General features: G+C 46.2%; 2 protein-coding genes across 4 annotated transcripts in view; one reads left to right on the plus strand and one right to left on the minus strand.

The window, feature by feature from the left end:
• LOC138963865 (histone deacetylase 6-like) overlaps positions 1–18,839 on the plus strand; it is a 271,276-nt gene that overhangs the window by 54,493 nt on the left and 197,944 nt on the right. The gene's annotated exons all lie outside the window — the stretch shown is intronic.
• On the minus strand, positions 10,205–16,016 carry LOC138963863 (uncharacterized). Of its 2 annotated transcripts, XR_011454946.1 has the most exons (2): positions 10,853–16,016; positions 10,205–10,624 (listed from the first exon to the last, which is right to left on the minus strand). XR_011454946.1 is itself a non-coding variant. In XM_070335719.1 (1 exon), exon 1 carries the CDS (start codon positions 15,039–15,041, stop codon positions 11,472–11,474), a length of 3,570 nt encoding a protein of 1,189 aa, XP_070191820.1. In that variant the 5' UTR covers positions 15,042–16,016; the 3' UTR covers positions 10,205–11,471. The 2 variants fall into 2 exon arrangements, 1 of the variants encoding a protein (XP_070191820.1); XM_070335719.1 differs by having other exon boundaries at positions 10,205–16,016.

An 18,839-nucleotide genomic window follows, 5' to 3' on the forward strand; every position in this document is an offset into this window, starting at 1 on the left:
GCACGCACACACACACTCACTCACGCACACACACACACACACACACACACACACACACACACACACACACACACACACACACATACACATACCACACACACACACACACACACACATACACACAAAGCACACACACACAAAGCACACACACAAAGCACGCACACGTACTTCATAACCCCAGAAATGGACTTGGTGGTATCCATTACCCAAATGCACACAGTCGCTCTCACTTATCTTTTCTTGTCCTCACCCAGTAATGAAGATATACTGTCTGTCAGCGCTTCCGTGTGCTCGCCTAGGTTGGTGCCAGAAGAGAAATCAAATGAACGATATGAATCGTGCATTGGTGTCGCAGGAATACCTTCATTTACTCGTATCGCGAAAGGCATAGCATTCTTTCTTCCTGTAACAAATCTATAATGATTTTAGGGTACGCTTGTTCCTGTGTACGCTATCATGTCAAACCACCACCAGATATTTGTGTTAAAAGGTTTTTTCTTGACCTTGACAGTACCTGTACAAGACGTGTTGTGGATGTGTGTGTGTAACCACTACACTAGATATGAGCATGTTGTGTGGTCCCAAGTTTATCTCTTGTATTATATATTTGCCACCCTTTGTCATCTGAATCAAATCATGTTAAAACCAAAACCACCACCGATTTATTCTGTTGAGACCATCTGTTAACTTGTGATTTGTAAAAATGTAAAAACATTTGACAAATTACGTAGAACCTAAAACCGCGATTTGTGAAAATTTTAAACAAAATCGCATTCCATAAAGTAATACATGCCTTTTATTATTTTATATTAGTAGTCAACACCCTTAATTCCACGTGGACACACCCCGGTAATAAAAGTACAGTGGTACCTGTGATGAAAGGACATCCTTGGGACCGGATAAAAGTGTTCCTGCATTGCAGGTCTGACATGACAGGTATACTTTGGTCAAGATAAAAGACAAAGGGACAACATGTGTCCTTTCAAGGGAGGTGTACGCTCATCAGAGGGGCCTCACAGCGCAGGTACCATTGTACTGGCTTTATTTTGTGAAGAATGTAATTGAGTCGTTTTGTGGTATTATATTTTAAAATTAATGTTATTGTTATTTTTGTACACGTTCATTTATTACTCATGGAATGAAATCATTCAACAAATTGAAACCTGCACAGAAGGCAGATAAGCAGTTTATTTTGTGGGTATGTGTTGTGTCCACGTGGGGGATGGCCTAGCTTGTCTCAAGAAAAAGGCTAGAGAAATGCGAGATGGTGATCTTGAACGTTTACACGGGAAGGCCTATGCCAATAATGAAAATGCATTGTTTACCAGCGTGTTGGCGTAGGGTGCGCCTTCGTCGGCGCCAGAAGAGCATTTGTGTCGCAGTCATACCGTCAGTTTCGATCTTCGTTCATGGAGCAAATTCCCGCAGTGGGGCACTGCGGTTATGAAATTAAAGGCCCCTCCTGTTTTTGGAACCGCAGGAGCTTTCTAGTTTGCTGTTAGGTAGATTTTTGGTTCCTCTTTCCTGTCATGCTCTCTTTTTCTTCATGAATTCTTTTCTTTTTCTGCCTTCTTGCTCATTCACCTGTATTTTTTCCAAAAATCTCTTCTCTTGCCGCTTGTCTCGCGATTCATGTATAGTTTGATCTGTTAGTGTTCTGATGTAAGTCCAGCAGTAGATAGGTTAAGCCTATTTTAACATACTGGAAACTGGTAATCTTCCAGTAGGTATTAATTTAGTTTTACTAAAGCCTGCTGGGACACAAGTAATGGGTTAGTGCATTTGTAAACAGGAATCGCTTGACAAGTGGCCCCCTTCATCCCCCCCTTCCTCGTCCTGATATGGCTCTGCGTAGTCGGCTGGACGTTAAGCAACAAATAAACAAACAAACATTGTTTACCTGCGTGTTGGCGTAGGGTGCGCCTTCGTCGGCGCCAGAAGAGCATTTGTGTCGCAGTCATACCGTCAGTTTTGATCTTCGTTCATGGAGCAAATGTACATGTTAATTTAAGATACATTGTGTTACCGTGTACACGGTGATGGAAAAGCGAGACAGGTTTGTTTGTTTGTAAAGATTTTAGTCAAGCAGTATGTAAGAAATGTTAAGTCCTTTGTACTGGAAACTTGCATTCTCCCAGTAAGGTAATATATTGTACTACGCTGCAAGCCCCTGGAGCAATTTTTTGATTAGTGCTTTTGTGAACAAGAAACAATTAACAAGTGGCTCTATCCCATCTCCCCCCCTTTCCCCGTCGCGATATAACTTTCATGGTTGAAAACGACGTTAAACACCAAATAAAGAAAGAAAGAAAGAAAGAAAGAAAGAAAGAAAGAAAGAAAGAAAGAAAGAAAGAAAGAAAGAAAGAAAGAGGTTTGTTGCATGAGGTGAGAGCATCCTGCCACTTACACACACAACACAAATAAACACACTTGCTAAACATGTACGAAGAACTCTTTCGCAGGGGGGTTGTACTAACGTTTCTGTTTCAAATCAAACCAAACCAAACCACATCAAACTAAAGCAAACCACACCGAAACACACCACAACAAAACATTACGCCCTGTAAGGAACAACAACAACAACAACAACAACAACATCACCCCTCCACCTCTATCTCCATCATCACCGCCACTTCAACCACAAAACAACAACAACAACACCTCTATCCCCATCATCATCGCCACTTCAATAAGCAGGAAGCTTAATTTATACATCCCCGCAACGATGGGAAAAGCCCTGGAAGTAATTAAACTAATTAAATAGGACTATATGTCAGCCTTTAAGGCTGGGGCTTTTCTTACAATCTCTCTCTTTTCTCACAATCTGTCCGTGAGAAAGAGGGTATTGGGCTAAATGTATTTTGACACCCTTTTTCTTGTTATGTGTCTCTATCTCTTTGTGTCTGTCATTTGTCTTCTCTCTCTCTTTCTCTCTCTCTCTCTCTCTCTCTCTCTCTCTCTCTCTCTCTCTCTTTCTCTCTCTCTCTCTCTCTCTCTCTCTCTCTCTCTCTCTCTCTCTCTCTCTCTCTCTCTCTCTCTCTCTCTCTCTCTCTCTGTCTTGCTTTCTTTCGTTCTTTCTTTCTTTCTTTCTTTCTTTCTTTGTCTGTTTGTCTGTGAGTCAAAGCCTATCTTTCCGTCTCTGTCTTTGTATCTCTGTACCTGTGTGTGTGTGTGTGTGTGTGTGTGTGTGTGTGTGTGTGTGTGTGTCTCTCTCTCTCTCTCTCTCTCCCTCCCTCTCTCCCTCCCTCCCTCCCTCCCTCCCTCCCTCCCCTTCTCTGTCTATCTCTGTCTCTCTCTGTCTGTCAGTTAGTAATCCTCGTTACGACTGGTCATGTTCTTGGCATTTTGATCACGGAAACCGCCATACTCCAGTCACGACTATCGGATTCATCGTCTTCGCTGTGTCTGCATGAGGAGACTTCTTGGTGCCACGCTTCTCCTTTGAGAGAGAGAGAGAGAGAGAGAGAGAGAGAGAGAGAGAGAGAGAGAGAGAGAGAGAGAGAGAGAGAGAGAGAGAGAGAGAGAGAGAGAGAGAGACTTACACTGACGGACGTACTCTCACACAAAGACACACCCACAGACACACAAACACACAGGCACACACACACACAAACACACACACATACACACACACACACACACACACACACACACACACACACACACACACACACACAGAGTCATACACGTCACCCTGCCCCCCCCTCCCCCACCCGAATGCAGCATACAAATTCCCATTCTGCCTACACCCGGGAACATGCCCCTAAATGGTTAGGCAAAAAAAAAAAAAAAAATAGGTTTGTTTACGGTAACCCGACCGACCCTAGTTTTTTCGCGCGACCCTAGACTTTTTTTTGGCATTTGGGAAAATTTTTTTTTTAAAATCTTGTTTTTTTGGCAAAATAACGTAAAAATATGTTTTTTTGGGAAAAAAAAAAAAATCCCGACCTACCGACCCTATTTTTTTGGCCTATGTTACCGTAAACAGACCTATTTTTTTTTGGCCTTACACCATGAGGACGTAAAACAACATTTAATATCATATTCTTAATAATAATAATAATAATGGACATTTGCTATAGCGCATAATCATATATATGCTCAATGCGCTTTACAATAACTAGAATTAACATAACTAATAATAAAACCATACACAATGAACAAGACCCACAATCTACATAACATAGCATACTCAGCATACTCCATGCAAGCAAACACAAAAGCTTAACACACTCCAAGCACGCAAGACCAAGCAAACAGGGTAAAGACAAAACAAAGTCATACAAGCAAAACCATACAGGCAAAATTAATACCGAACTCCATGCAAACAATACTCAAAACTCAAAAGAAAAAGCCATATATATACATACAAATTCAAAACACTCCATGCACGCAGGGGGGGGGGGGGGGGGGGGGGTATCATGTGTATGCAAGTGAAAAAAGATGCGTTTTCAGGCCTGTGCGGAAAGAGCCAGAGGAGGCAGAGTGACGAAGAGTGACAGGGAGAGAGTTCCAGACGAGAGGAGCAGAAACAGAAAAAGAGCGCTCACCAAAAGATTTAGTGTTGACTCTCGGAGTGGAAAGGATAGAGGTGTCTGCTGAGGAGCGGAGTGTCCTGCCCGGTGTGTATGTCTGAGTCATGTCTGTGAGGTATGCGGGTCCTGTCTGTGTGAGTGCACCATAGGATAGGCATGCGATTTTATATTTGATGCGTGACTCTATTGGAAGCCAGTGCAGTGCTTGGAGATGAGGGGAAATGTGTTCGGACTTGCGGACTCTGAGGACCAGGCGTGCAGCATTGTTCTGCAATTTCTGTAACCTGTTTAGGAGGTACTGGGGGCAGCCATACAGCAGTGCATTACAATAGTCCAGTCTGGAAAGAATGAATGCAGAGACTAGAGTCAGAGCTGCTTCTTTAGAAAGGTAGTGGCGTATCGAGCCAATACGGCGGAGTTCAAAGTTGACGGCACGAGTGATGTTTTGTACCTGTGCGTTCATAGTTAGGTGGGAGTCTAGTGTGACACCCAAGTTCTTCACTGAAACCGAGAAGGGGACAACTGCATTGCCTATTGTGATGGACTCTGGGAGCTGGATGGAGGTAGACATGCGTGGAGAGGAGGCAGCCATGACTTCCGTTTTCTCATCATTTAATTTTAGCTTGTTAAATGTCATCCAGGATTTAACGTCCAGGATGCATTCTTGCATTGAGTGCATCAGAGTGTCGAAACTCTTGAGATCAGCAGACTTCTGAAGTTGCGTATCATCTGCATAAGAATGATGGAGAACTGAGTGTGAGGCCATGATGTCAGCGAGGGGTGTGGTGTATAACACAAACAATACCGGCCCTAGGACGAATCACATTAGCATTGAGTCACCTGAGATGCTTATCACTGAAAAACGCTTACCCGGCTAAAGAATTTAAAGGGAAGCAACCCCATCACCAAAACGAAAGTGAAAGTAGCTTTGGTAATGGGCCAGTACACCGGGAGTTACCTCCCATACGGGTGTATGCCACGTCACTTCCTCTAGGAACACGTGCCTATTATCATACGTCTTTTTCACCTCGGAGAGGACGGTTCACTTTTTGACGCTCTGTGGCTGACCTTGTGTGTTTGAGTGACACCCGCCGGCCACGTTACCCAGCTTGTCTGCTCGCCTTGCCTACAGTTTGGTGAGCTCGTTCCCGTTTGTTGTTGGTTGTTTGCGCTGTTTCGTTACTGTACGTTGTCCGTTTTTTACGGACTTGTGTGTCAGTGACTTGCGTGTTTCGCCATTTTGTTGTGTGAGTTAGTTAGCTAACTCGTGTGACTTTGCTAGTAGCTCTGCGTGCCCTCTTTCTGTTTGGGCAAGTGTAGCTTTAGTATTTTGTTGACGCGTAAGCGTGTGTGTTTACTGTGTTTTCAGTCGTTTTGACTTACGTTTCAGTAAATCTTTTTACTTTGCCACGTGTTGTTGACGTTTGTGTCAGTGTCTTGCGTGTCGCCATTTTGTTGTGTGAGTTAGTTTTCTAGCTCGTGTGACTTTGTTTGTAGCTCTCCGTGCCTCTGCTTGTGGGGCAAGTTTAGCTATAGTATTTTGTTAACGCATTAGTGCGTGTGTTTACTGAATTTTCCAGTCGTTTAGACTTATGTTTCAGTAAAAAATTTTTCGCGTTGCCACGTGTTGTTGTCAACATGTCTGATTCAGACAAGCGCCGTGGCAAGTCGGACCCCAAGGGGAAAATTAAGGCTAAGTCTTCCTCTTCCAAAGCAACGTTACTTGTTACAGACCAAGAGCGTGACACTTTGTTGGCTGTACCAATTTCGGCGCCTAGCGCTGTTACTACTTCTGCTTCTTTTGCGGCGCCTAGCGCTACTGTTACTTCTGCACCTGTCTCTACATCGGAGACTTCGTCTTCTTTGTTAGCACCTGGACAAGGTGCGTTGGTTTCCTCTCTGTTAAAGTCACTGGTTCCAGAAATCCGCAGCTTGGTGCAGGCAGAATTTCAGCGTTCCGTCGCCAGCAGTTCGGCGTTTCCGGCATCTGGCAGTGACGTCCGGGCATTGGCTTCCGTGTCTTTGTCCTCCACTTCCGGCTTGGAGCAGCGTCCTCCCTCTTCAGCGTCGGTTGGTAAGCAGAGCTGGTCCGATAGCCCTCGTGAGGCGCCTGGACGTTCTCCTTCGGGGGACAGCTCTTTCGCATCGGGTCACGACCGATACCTTGCTGATCTTTCATTTCCGGCGATAACCTACGAGGCCCCGGACTTGTTCGAACAGCGGCGGCAGTCGGTTTCGACTGCCGCATTTCCGGCACTTGCCGGAAGTGATGATCCGTCCGCTCCGGCACGCTACGGCGGTCGCGGCAGGATGGAGTATTCACTGACTTCCGGTCCTTCCGGATCGCGAAGTCAACCAGTGCAGTCTTCACTTCCGCATTTTGCGGTTCCGTTGACTACACTTCCGGTTTCGGCCGGAAACGCTTCTTCCTCTTCTGGTGGTTCCTTCCGGATACCAGATAGTGGATTACAGCGTGCGCCTTCCGGCTTTCAAGCGCCTAGGCTTGAGCAGGCATCACTCCACTCAGTCGGGGGAGTGACGTCAGCTCATCCAGCTCCGGTTTTTGCGGATGGTCGTCCTGCTTACCCTTTACCTTCACAGGGTTTTGGGCGGCAGGATGACGTTAGTGCTCAGGCTTTTCCGGTTTCCGGTTTGCCAGGGCATGCTTCTGCTTCCGGAACTGGTGACTTCGGTCATGGTTCCACGTGTGACTATTCTGATGCTCCATCAGTGGTCAGCGAGGAGTCGCGGGGCGTGTTTCCGTCGAAGCTCAAGTCTGTTCTTGACGTCGCGGCGGAAGTAACGTCTCGTTATTTTCCTGAAGGGGTGGTGGCTGCGGACTCTTCCGCATCATTCGTTCCTTCTGCCATGGCGGACTTCCGGCCGGCACAGGAGGATGTTTCTTCCTTCCGGTTCGCCGAGTCTCCGTCAGTGGCTTACCAACTTTCGCATTCACTGGTTCGTCCAGCACATGCGGGGAGTGGTATTCGGCCAGTGCCTGTTCCGTTTCTGCTTCCTTTTGGTCCAGTTCCGGAATCAGCTCAGCAGTGGGTGGCTTCAGCTGCCCAAGCCTCTTCCTTTGTGCCTACGGCCAATAGGAAGCTTGGCATGCCCAATCAGAGCCAGAATTGGCTGGCGTCTTTTGCACTCCCTAGGGCTACCCTTCCGGTTTCCCGGGAATTGCTGCCTCTTCTGACTAAACCGATCAAGCGTGATTCGGTTTTGCCGGTTTCCGAGGCTTCCCTCCTCTCTGCTGAGGAGGTTGGACGTCGGCAGATCGAACTGTCCTCCATTGTGGAGACTCTCGTTCGGGCTCTGTCTCGGGCATTGACCGATTCGCTAGTTCCTTTCACTCTCAGTGAAGAACAGAATGCGGACGATGTCTCTGCGCTTTTGACCGCATTGGCCAAGGTCAATGAGGAACAATTGCGTCTTTCCTCCCTGCAGTACACCCAAGCGGTACTCTGCAGGAGGGATCTCTTCCTCTCGCAGTCCCAATTCACGGAGCTGGCTACTAGGGAGACCTTGAGAGTCTCCCCGGTCTCAGAGGAGTCTCTCTTCTGTCCGCTGGCACTGGATGCCAGACAGAAGGAGATTCAGTCAAACAAGGACAGTCAGTTCCTTGACTACACTCTGAAGGGGGTGAAACAGTCTCAGCCTTCTAAACAGAAGCAGGCTCAGACATCGTCTAACCCCAAGCCAGCTCAGAAGCGGCAGGCTTCGCCGGCCGCTCGTGGTGGGAAGAAGAGGACGGCATCGGGGAGGGGGCGTGGCGGCTCTGGAAGTAAGCCACACCCCCAATGAAGCGCTCCCGATCTCACCTCCCTCCCGCCCTCCACCTTGGTGATGGCGGGAGGCCCCTCCCGGGCACTTTCTCGTTGGATGTCGGTAGTAGACAGCCAATGGATTGTGGGAGTGGTGAGTTCGGGCTTCCGTCTACTCTGGCGGGAGGAAAAGGCGCCTCTTACCCGAGTGCCTCCGCGGTTCAAGCCCCCCTTCTCGCAGGAAGCACGTTCCGTCTTGCAGTCGGAAATTGCCTCCCTGGAGCAGAAGGGCGCGGTGGAGAGAGTTCGGGTCCACAGCTCCCTGGGATTTTACGGGCGTCTGGTCGCTGTTCCCAAAGCATCAGGAGGATGGCGTCCCGTGTTGGATTTATCTCTCCTCAATACTTTCTTGAGGGAGATAAAATTCAAGATGGAGACGCCAGCCTCTGTCCGAGACTCTCTCCGCCCAGGAGACTGGGTGACCTCGATCGATCTCACGGACGCATACTTTCACATTCTTATGCATCCGACCGACCGGAAATGGCTTCGTTTCCGGTGGGGAGATCAGATCTACCAGTTTCGCGCACTCCCTTTCGGGCTGTCTCTCGCACCGTGGATTTTCACCATGGTGGTGAGACAGGTCTGTGCACTGGTGAGGTCCCAGGGTATCCGTCTGCGGGCTTATCTGGACGACTGGCTCATCATGAACCAGTCCCAGAGCGGCTGTTCGCAGGATACCCTGACGGTTCTTCGAGAATCCAACTGGTTGGGGTTCTCGATCAACCGGGTAAAGTCGGAGCTGACCCCGTCACAGACATTCACTTATCTGGGGATGTCTTTCGACACGGTCGCTTGGACTGTCCAGCCTTCTCAGAGAAGGGTGGACAAGCTCCAAGCTCAGATTCGCTCCACTTTACCTCTCCTGATGGCTTCCATCCGCTCGCTCGCCTCCATCTTGGGGCAGATGGAGTCTATGGCTCTTCTGGTTTCACTGGGCCGGGTCCACAAATGTCCGCTTCAGTTCGCGCTGAAGCCGTTTGTGGACTCTCCTCTGGTGGACTGGGACGCCCTCATCCCTTTGCAGGGATGGTTCCAGTCTGCGACCCTTCCGTGGTTGCACACGGAGTGGGTATGCAGAGGTGTTCCGATCGTCGTGCCCCTCCCCGACCTGGACCTCTTTACAGATGCGTCCAGGGAGGGTTGGGGGGCACATACAGATCTTCAGACTCCTCCCTTTCCGTTACTCAGCCGAGTAATCCGGAAAGCGGAGATGGAGGAGCCGGCCCTTCTTCTTCTGGTCGCTCCTCTGTGGCCGTCGCAGGTCTGGTTTCCAGATCTTCTTCGGCTCGCCCAAGGGCCCCCCATTCCTCTCGCACTCGTGCGAGGGGAACTAGTGCAGCCCCGAACAGGCATTCCACACGAGGAGCCCAGTCTTCTGAAGCTTCACGTGTGGAAGTTGTTCGGGACTCGCTGAAGCGCTCTGGGGCGTCGTCTTTGACTCTGGACTTGGTGGCTCGCTCGCATAGAGCGTCCACCTCTTCAGTTTATGCTTCCCACTGGAAGGCATGGACTGCCTGGTGTTCAGCTAGAGGGGTGAGTTCGGTGGCTCCGCGCTCTATTCAGGTCGCTAACCACCTCTCTTTCATGTCTTCACAGGGCGCCTCGGTCTCCTCGTTGAGGGTCCGGCGTGTCACAATCCGATGGGAGGATTTTCACGTGTCCGGCTCTTTCAAGATTGAATCTCGAATTTTGTTAATGTTGTCTAGGGTATGATTATTTGGCGGCTGTTCGCTTTTATAGTTAGTGATATGCGTGGTTCCTTTTAACTTAATTGAACGATAGACAGACTCAAAAGTATCGACAGAAAGAATAAACACTGGAAGCAACTGGACGAACACAACTACAATGAGTGAAAAACGGCTTTAATTTTGGTTACTCATCTTCATGCATCGACGTACTCGGCACTACAGGTCAAGGATCAGGTGTGAGAGGTTTGATCTTGCCGAATGAGCGCCTGTAAAGCTCACGGAGTGTTTATACACGGCGTCGGTGATGAAGATGATGAATTTAAAGTTTAATGTCTTGACGATGAGTTCAACGGTGATGATGATGTCCTTGATGATGTGACGAACGATGTTGAGGATGCCCTTGATGTCTTCGACGATGAGGTGAATGACGATGATGATGCCCTGGATATCTCGGCGATGGGGTGAACGGTGATATCAGTTCTTTAACACGGTTCCATCTCTCTCTCAGTTGGCGTCCGATTCATCTCCAGCTTGCATCTACACGAGCGTCTAACCAGCATCTAAACAGCATCTAAACCTGTCGATCAAAGTGAAAACAACATGTTATCATCAGCTTTATGAGCCTAACATCTATCTAATCATTCTGACCGTTACTTACAACCAATGGAATTTTGGATTTCGTCCAACTGCTTCGCCTTTGAAACACACAAAACAGATGAACGTAGGGATGAAAATGTGCCGCTCTACTTCTGAAATGAAGAACGATATTATTACTTCCCTTTTTCCTACTTTAGCAGTTTCTTACCTGCATAATTCAGGTTTGTGATGAAATATAACTCCCGAGAAAAAAAAGCTTGAATTGTTCTCCAAAATGGAACGAGAATCAACTGATCTTGGTGAATGGACTCAAAGTAAAACTCTACGCTACGAATATAGGCCTTCGCACGTGTCTCAAAACAATTCAATAAAACAACTCTTCCATACATCTTTTAACGCGAAGTACAAAAGACAAATATCTCAAGTCTTTATTGATAGAATCATCGTATGAATTTGCAAATCTAATAATCTTTCATACGGTGTAGGCGTAGAGATCTATCATAACCATTTCCAACCTCGTGTTTTCCTCTGTGTCATTCTTCCTTTTTGACGTCACGCTTTTGACGTCATTTCTCTTTACGGCGTTCCGTCTCGCAAGGAAATGACTTAAGGGTGTCACCCATGGAAATAAAATCCAATGTTACTATAATGCGTAACACACGCCCTTGGAAAGGAAGATTTTATATAATCTATGAACATGCATAATAGTTACATTAATACTATATGTGTATAACATTCTACTAATTGTTTCCGTGGATCTATGATCAGAATTCCCTTCACAATCAGGTAGTATCTCTGAGTTGTGACGACCATTGCCATGGTCTCCCTCAGTTCATGGTAGCACGGCTGAGGTAGTCTGCTCCAATGTTGTCTTTGCCGGGAATGATCTTCACGGTGAAGACGTACGGTTGAAGTTGCAGTGCCCAGCGCATCAGTCTGGCATTGGTTGGTTTCATCCGCTGTAGATACTGAAGAGGTTGATGGTCCGTCTCCAGTATGAAATGTCTTCCGTAGAGATAACGCTCAAATTTCTGGATTCCCCAGACGGTCGCTAAGCATTCTTTCTCTACGGTGGCATATTTCTGTTCTGTGATTGGTTCAGCGTCGTTCTCGATGACTTTATTTGCTTCTCTGAAATCATTGCAGAAACGCACTGCTTTACCTTGTGCTTTCTTCACGATCACTATCGGAGCGTTGTAGGGTGAAGTGGCTGGTTCGATAACCTTCAAATCCAACATCTCCTTCACTTCACGTTCCACCACGTCCACTAACGCATGAGGTATGGGTCGTGGTTTCGCGTACACAGGTCGATCATCAATCATCTTGATGTTGCAGATTTCTAGAGTCGTAGCTTTTGGTACATCAGTCAACGATGCGCTGAATTCTGTACATGCGTCTCTGACTTCACGTTGTTGTCTTGCCGTCAATGTGTCAGCTACATGTACATCTTTCTCATTCTCGGTACGTTTTGTAGACGGAATGAGTATGCTGGGATCAGGTCCCATGTTGGCGAATATTTCGTCATCTTGTTCTTCCAGATCTTCGACGACTATCGCGCTCTGTTCCACCACTTCTTCTGGAAGTTTCTCTGGTTCAGCGATCATTTCTCGTTCATGGTACTCTCGCAAAAGGTTGATGTGATAGACACGAGTTTGGCGACCCACTTTGATCTTGTAATCAAATGAGTTGATCTGCTCCTCGATCACGTATGGTCCCTTCCATGCAAGTTCTAGCTTGTTGTGTTTCGTTGGCAGTAGAAGCAAAACTCTGGTGCCGACAATGAGTTCTCTCTTCTTCGTCTTCTTGTCGTAGAAGTGAGCTTGTCGTATTGCTGACTTGGCGAGATGGTCGCGGGCGATCTTGCACGTTTCTTCAATGCGATTTCGCAGATCAATAACATGTTCAGCCGTCGTGCGTATCTCGTCGTTGCTTTCTTCTTCCGTCCACAGTTGACGCAATACTTGCATTGGTCCACGCACTGTCCGCCCATACAGAAGTTCGAAAGGAGAAAATCCAAGTGAATCTTGGGGAACTTCTCGGTATGCGAACAGTAGTGCTGGCAAGTACTGGTCCCACTTGGTCGGTTGTTCAAAAGTCATCTTCTTGAGCATCGCTTTCAAAGTTCCATTGAAACGTTCTACAACACCATTGCATTGAGGATGCCAAGGTGAAGTTGTCAATCCCTTGATTGCGAGCAGTTGGTTGACTTGAGTCATCAACTCGCTGGTGAACTGCGTTCCGTTGTCGGTCAATACTTCTTCTGGAAGTCCCAATCTTGTCCAGAATGTCCATAGCGCGTCAGCCACGGTTTCTGCCTTTATGTCTTTGAGAGCAACAGCTTCAGGATATCTGGTCGCGAAATCCACCATCACTAGGATATACTGCTTCTTTGTCTCAGACATGGGTTTGATTGGTCCTACTATGTCAACGGCTACACGCTTGAACAGAGTTTCAATCAGAGGCATCTTTCCCAGAGGTACCTTCCTCGTCCGTCCTTTTGGCATAGTACGTTGGCATACGTCACAAGAACTGCAGTAGCGTTTGATGTCACCCACGATCCCCGGCCAAAAAAAATCTTGCCAAATCCGTTCTCTTGATTTCTTCTGTCCGAGATGGCCCGACATCGCCGTATCGTGTCCGGTGGACAATACCTTCGCTCGCATCTTGTGAGGTACTACTACTTGTCGGTGGTCCTTTCCTTGCTTGTCACTGTATTGGCGATATAACACGTCCTTGTCATAGATGAACTGAACTCGCCCTCGAGTTACATTCGTTCGTGCCAACACATGTAATTTCTCAAGGCTTTTGTCGTCTTGTTGTTCTCTCTTTAGATCAGCAACGGTGAAGATCTTTCCTTCCATAGGAAAACTGGGAATTGACGCATTCCCCTCCTCTTCACGTTTTTCTTGTCCTCGGGTAACGGCTGTTGCAGTAGTTTCAGGGATTACGGTCTCACGGACTGGATATACAGGTGTCTCGATTTTCTCCGATCCTACACCCATCGAGTTTCCAATCAACACAGGATGGACAGGATTCTCCATGACGCTAACTTCGGTTTCTCCCACGAAGTACGGCGTGTCCATGTAAACGTGTGCGACCGATAGTTTCTCTTTCACTGATTTCTTCGCCAAAGACGTTTCTTTTGTGCGCGTAGTAATCTTGCTAGCTGGTACTAGTTTGGAATCAACAATCGTAGAGGTGCTTCCGGTGTCGCGGAAAGCAGTGACTACCTGGCCTTCAACTACGATTTGGGACAGTTTGGTGAATTTCTTGTGAACACATTTGTCGCACAGTTGATCATGTGTCGCATTCCCCTCGACGTCATTCTCGTCTTGAAATGCGGCACTGGCTGATTCATCTTTCGGAGGCTGGCGACAATCCTTCTTGAAATGGCCCAATTTTCCACATCTGAAACATTTGACGCTGGTTCTGCTTTTATTTCCTTCGTCCTTGTCCTTGTTTGTGGAATTCGTCCCGTGTGTTGCCTTGTGTCCTCTCTCTTCAGGTTTCTTCCCATGTCTACGGCTTTCTTTGGGTCGGTTTTCTTCGTAGAGAGTTACGGTGTCGATCACGTCATCAATGCTGTTTGGTTTTCTATCCTTCACGTACGTGACGAGTTCAGTAGGCATGCTTTCATACACTTGTTCCGTCAGTATGAGGTCTTTGAAATCATCGAAACTTTCTCCGATATTGGACATTTCAACCCAGCGATCGAGGAACAAAGAAATCTGAGTAATGAACTCTTTGTACGAGTCAGCGTTTTCTTTCCGTGTGTTTCTGAATCTTTGTCTGTATGTTTCCGCAGTAATCTGAAATCTTTCCAGCAAAGTCTTTCTGAGCAATGCGTAGTCGCGTGCATCAGCGACTTTCATCTTGGTGTAAGCAGTGCGTGCTTTACCTTTTAGCAGTGCAGACAAACGTACAGACCAAGTGTTAGGGTCCCAGTGTGATGCTTCAGCATGACGTTCAAATTGCAGAAGGAACGCTTCTACATCGTCTTTGTCTTCGAGGAATGGTAACTTCGGTTGGTAGTTATCGGTATCGCGAGGTCTATGATTTCTGTGATTGTTATTGTTCTGATTTCCTTCTTCTTCATCGCCTCCGCGATCGCGTGAGTTTGTTGCGCGAGCTAATTCGACCTGAATCCTCAACTCCTCGAGTCGAGTTTGTTGCTCGCGTTCTTCTCTTTCACGTTCAACACGGTCGGCACGTTCACGTTCACGTTCAGCAATTTCCGCACGTTCAGCACGTTCACGTGCACGCTCCGCACGCTCACCATTCTCACGCTCACATTCCAGAACAAAATCACGCAACTCAGATCCCTCCAAACCAAGTAACTTCCCTTTATCCATCAAAATCCTCGTCGCTTCCAGGGCTGCATCCACTGAAGTAGCCATCTTACCTGTCTGGCTTTCTACGTCAGTCTCACCACACGCCTTCACTCCAAATTTGAGGACGTGCGAAGTTTCTATATCGGGTACTGTGCATGGAATTTATCTCATCACAGACTATCTCGAACCTACTTCGCATTTATGGAAAAAATCAGTTATTCCAAACTGTAACTGAACAATGTTACTGTCAACTCGTAAACATTCGTTCTGTGACCTAGAGTGGTCAATACAACTGCGGCTCGACTCCCAGTATTATCACTCTAGTCTATCACCATACGTAATCCAACGTATATAAAGATCCCACGGTTTCTATCTAGAAAATTTCTTAGAACTAATTGAAGTAGCTAATTTCAACACTAAGAAAGTATCCGTGATCTTCAATATTATGAATAGTTTATTAGCTAGATACTCAGACTCTGTCCATTGAATCTGTCACCACAAATAGTCAAATGACTTTTCCCATGTGCGTGAACGTAAATAAACTAGTTCAAAATGTTTTTGCGAAATATCTCCATTTCGACTTCCTTTTTGTTTCGTTGGTTCTACTTAGAAAGGAATTTGAGCCGTTCCCCAACAGAATGTTGCCAACTAATCCTACCTGCTAGAACTAGATCTACAGGTAGATGAAAGTGATCTAACTTTCACTTTCCAGTTTTGTTTTGTTTTTCCTCGAGAGTTACATTTTGTTTTTACCTTCAGTAAGGTTGTGTTATTTAGTTTACCTTCATTAAGGATGTGATCTACAGTGAGTTTTTACCCATACTACACTATAGTTTTCCTTTAAATAAATACACAAATAAACATATACTAATTACTTAACTAATGAATGATCAATGAATACACACAAACCACACAAGACAATTTCTTCACATGTATCTAAACGAAATAGCCTATCCCGGACGAGGCAACCAATATGTCACAATCCGATGGGAGGATTTTCACGTGTCCGGCTCTTTCAAGATTGAATCTCGAATTTTGTTAATGTTGTCTAGGGTATGATTATTTGGCGGCTGTTCGCTTTTATAGTTAGTGATATGCGTGGTTCCTTTTAACTTAATTGAACGATAGACAGACTCAAAAGTATCGACAGAAAGAATAAACACTGGAAGCAACTGGACGAACACAACTACAATGAGTGAAAAACGGCTTTAATTTTGGTTACTCATCTTCATGCATCGACGTACTCGGCACTACAGGTCAAGGATCAGGTGTGAGAGGTTTGATCTTGCCGAATGAGCGACTGTAAAGCTCACGGAGTGTTTATACACGGCGTCGGTGATGAAGATGATGAATTTAAAGTTTAATGTCTTGACGATGAGTTCAACGGTGATGATGATGTCCTTGATGATGTGACGAACGATGTTGAGGATGCCCTTGATGTCTTCGACGATGAGGTGAATGACGATGATGATGCCCTGGATATCTCGGCGATGGGGTGAACGGTGATATCAGTTCTTTAACACGGTTCCATCTCTCTCTCAGTTGGCGTCCGATTCATCTCCAGCTTGCATCTACACGAGCGTCTAACCAGCATCTAAACAGCATCTAAACCTGTCGATCAAAGTGAAAACAACATGTTATCATCAGCTTTATGAGCCTAACATCTATCTAATCATTCTGACCGTTACTTACAACCAATGGAATTTTGGATTTCGTCCAACTGCTTCGCCTTTGAAACACACAAAACAGATGAACGTAGGGATGAAAATGTGCCGCTCTACTTCTGAAATGAAGAACGATATTATTACTTCCCTTTTTCCTACTTTAGCAGTTTCTTACCTGCATAATTCAGGTTTGTGATGAAATATAACTCCCGAGAAAAAAAAGCTTGAATTGTTCTCCAAAATGGAACGAGAATCAACTGATCTTGGTGAATGGACTCAAAGTAAAACTCTACGCTACGAATATAGGCCTTCGCACGTGTCTCAAAACAATTCAATAAAACAACTCTTCCATACATCTTTTAACGCGAAGTACAAAAGACAAATATCTCAAGTCTTTATTGATAGAATCATCGTATGAATTTGCAAATCTAATAATCTTTCATACGGTGTAGGCGTAGAGATCTATCATAACCATTTCCAACCTCGTGTTTTCCTCTGTGTCATTCTTCCTTTTTGACGTCACGCTTTTGACGTCATTTCTCTTTACGGCGTTCCGTCTCGCAAGGAAATGACTTAAGGGTGTCACCCATGGAAATAAAATCCAATGTTACTATAATGCGTAACACACGCCCTTGGAAAGGAAGATTTTATATAATCTATGAACATGCATAATAGTTACATTAATACTATATGTGTATAACATTCTACTAATTGTTTCCGTGGATCTATGATCAGAATTCCCTTCACAATCAGGTAGTATCTCTGAGTTGTGACGACCATTGCCATGGTCTCCCTCAGTTCATGGTAGCACGGCTGAGGTAGTCTGCTCCAATGTTGTCTTTGCCGGGAATGATCTTCACGGTGAAGACGTACGGTTGAAGTTGCAGTGCCCAGCGCATCAGTCTGGCATTGGTTGGTTTCATCCGCTGTAGATACTGAAGAGGTTGATGGTCCGTCTCCAGTATGAAATGTCTTCCGTAGAGATAACGCTCAAATTTCTGGATTCCCCAGACGGTCGCTAAGCATTCTTTCTCTACGGTGGCATATTTCTGTTCTGTGATTGGTTCAGCGTCGTTCTCGATGACTTTATTTGCTTCTCTGAAATCATTGCAGAAACGCACTGCTTTACCTTGTGCTTTCTTCACGATCACTATCGGAGCGTTGTAGGGTGAAGTGGCTGGTTCGATAACCTTCAAATCCAACATCTCCTTCACTTCACGTTCCACCACGTCCACTAACGCATGAGGTATGGGTCGTGGTTTCGCGTACACAGGTCGATCATCAATCATCTTGATGTTGCAGATTTCTAGAGTCGTAGCTTTTGGTACATCAGTCAACGATGCGCTGAATTCTGTACATGCGTCTCTGACTTCACGTTGTTGTCTTGCCGTCAATGTGTCAGCTACATGTACATCTTTCTCATTCTCGGTACGTTTTGTAGACGGAATGAGTATGCTGGGATCAGGTCCCATGTTGGCGAATATTTCGTCATCTTGTTCTTCCAGATCTTCGACGACTATCGCGCTCTGTTCCACCACTTCTTCTGGAAGTTTCTCTGGTTCAGCGATCATTTCTCGTTCATGGTACTCTCGCAAAAGGTTGATGTGATAGACACGAGTTTGGCGACCCACTTTGATCTTGTAATCAAATGAGTTGATCTGCTCCTCGATCACGTATGGTCCCTTCCATGCAAGTTCTAGCTTGTTGTGTTTCGTTGGCAGTAGAAGCAAAACTCTGGTGCCGACAATGAGTTCTCTCTTCTTCGTCTTCTTGTCGTAGAAGTGAGCTTGTCGTATTGCTGACTTGGCGAGATGGTCGCGGGCGATCTTGCACGTTTCTTCAATGCGATTTCGCAGATCAATAACATGTTCAGCCGTCGTGCGTATCTCGTCGTTGCTTTCTTCTTCCGTCCACAGTTGACGCAATACTTGCATTGGTCCACGCACTGTCCGCCCATACAGAAGTTCGAAAGGAGAAAATCCAAGTGAATCTTGGGGAACTTCTCGGTATGCGAACAGTAGTGCTGGCAAGTACTGGTCCCACTTGGTCGGTTGTTCAAAAGTCATCTTCTTGAGCATCGCTTTCAAAGTTCCATTGAAACGTTCTACAACACCATTGCATTGAGGATGCCAAGGTGAAGTTGTCAATCCCTTGATTGCGAGCAGTTGGTTGACTTGAGTCATCAACTCGCTGGTGAACT

This window comes from Littorina saxatilis, linkage group LG4 (genome assembly GCF_037325665.1).
Source record: "Littorina saxatilis isolate snail1 linkage group LG4, US_GU_Lsax_2.0, whole genome shotgun sequence".
In the NCBI taxonomy this organism is placed as follows: Eukaryota; Metazoa; Mollusca; class Gastropoda; order Littorinimorpha; family Littorinidae; genus Littorina; species Littorina saxatilis.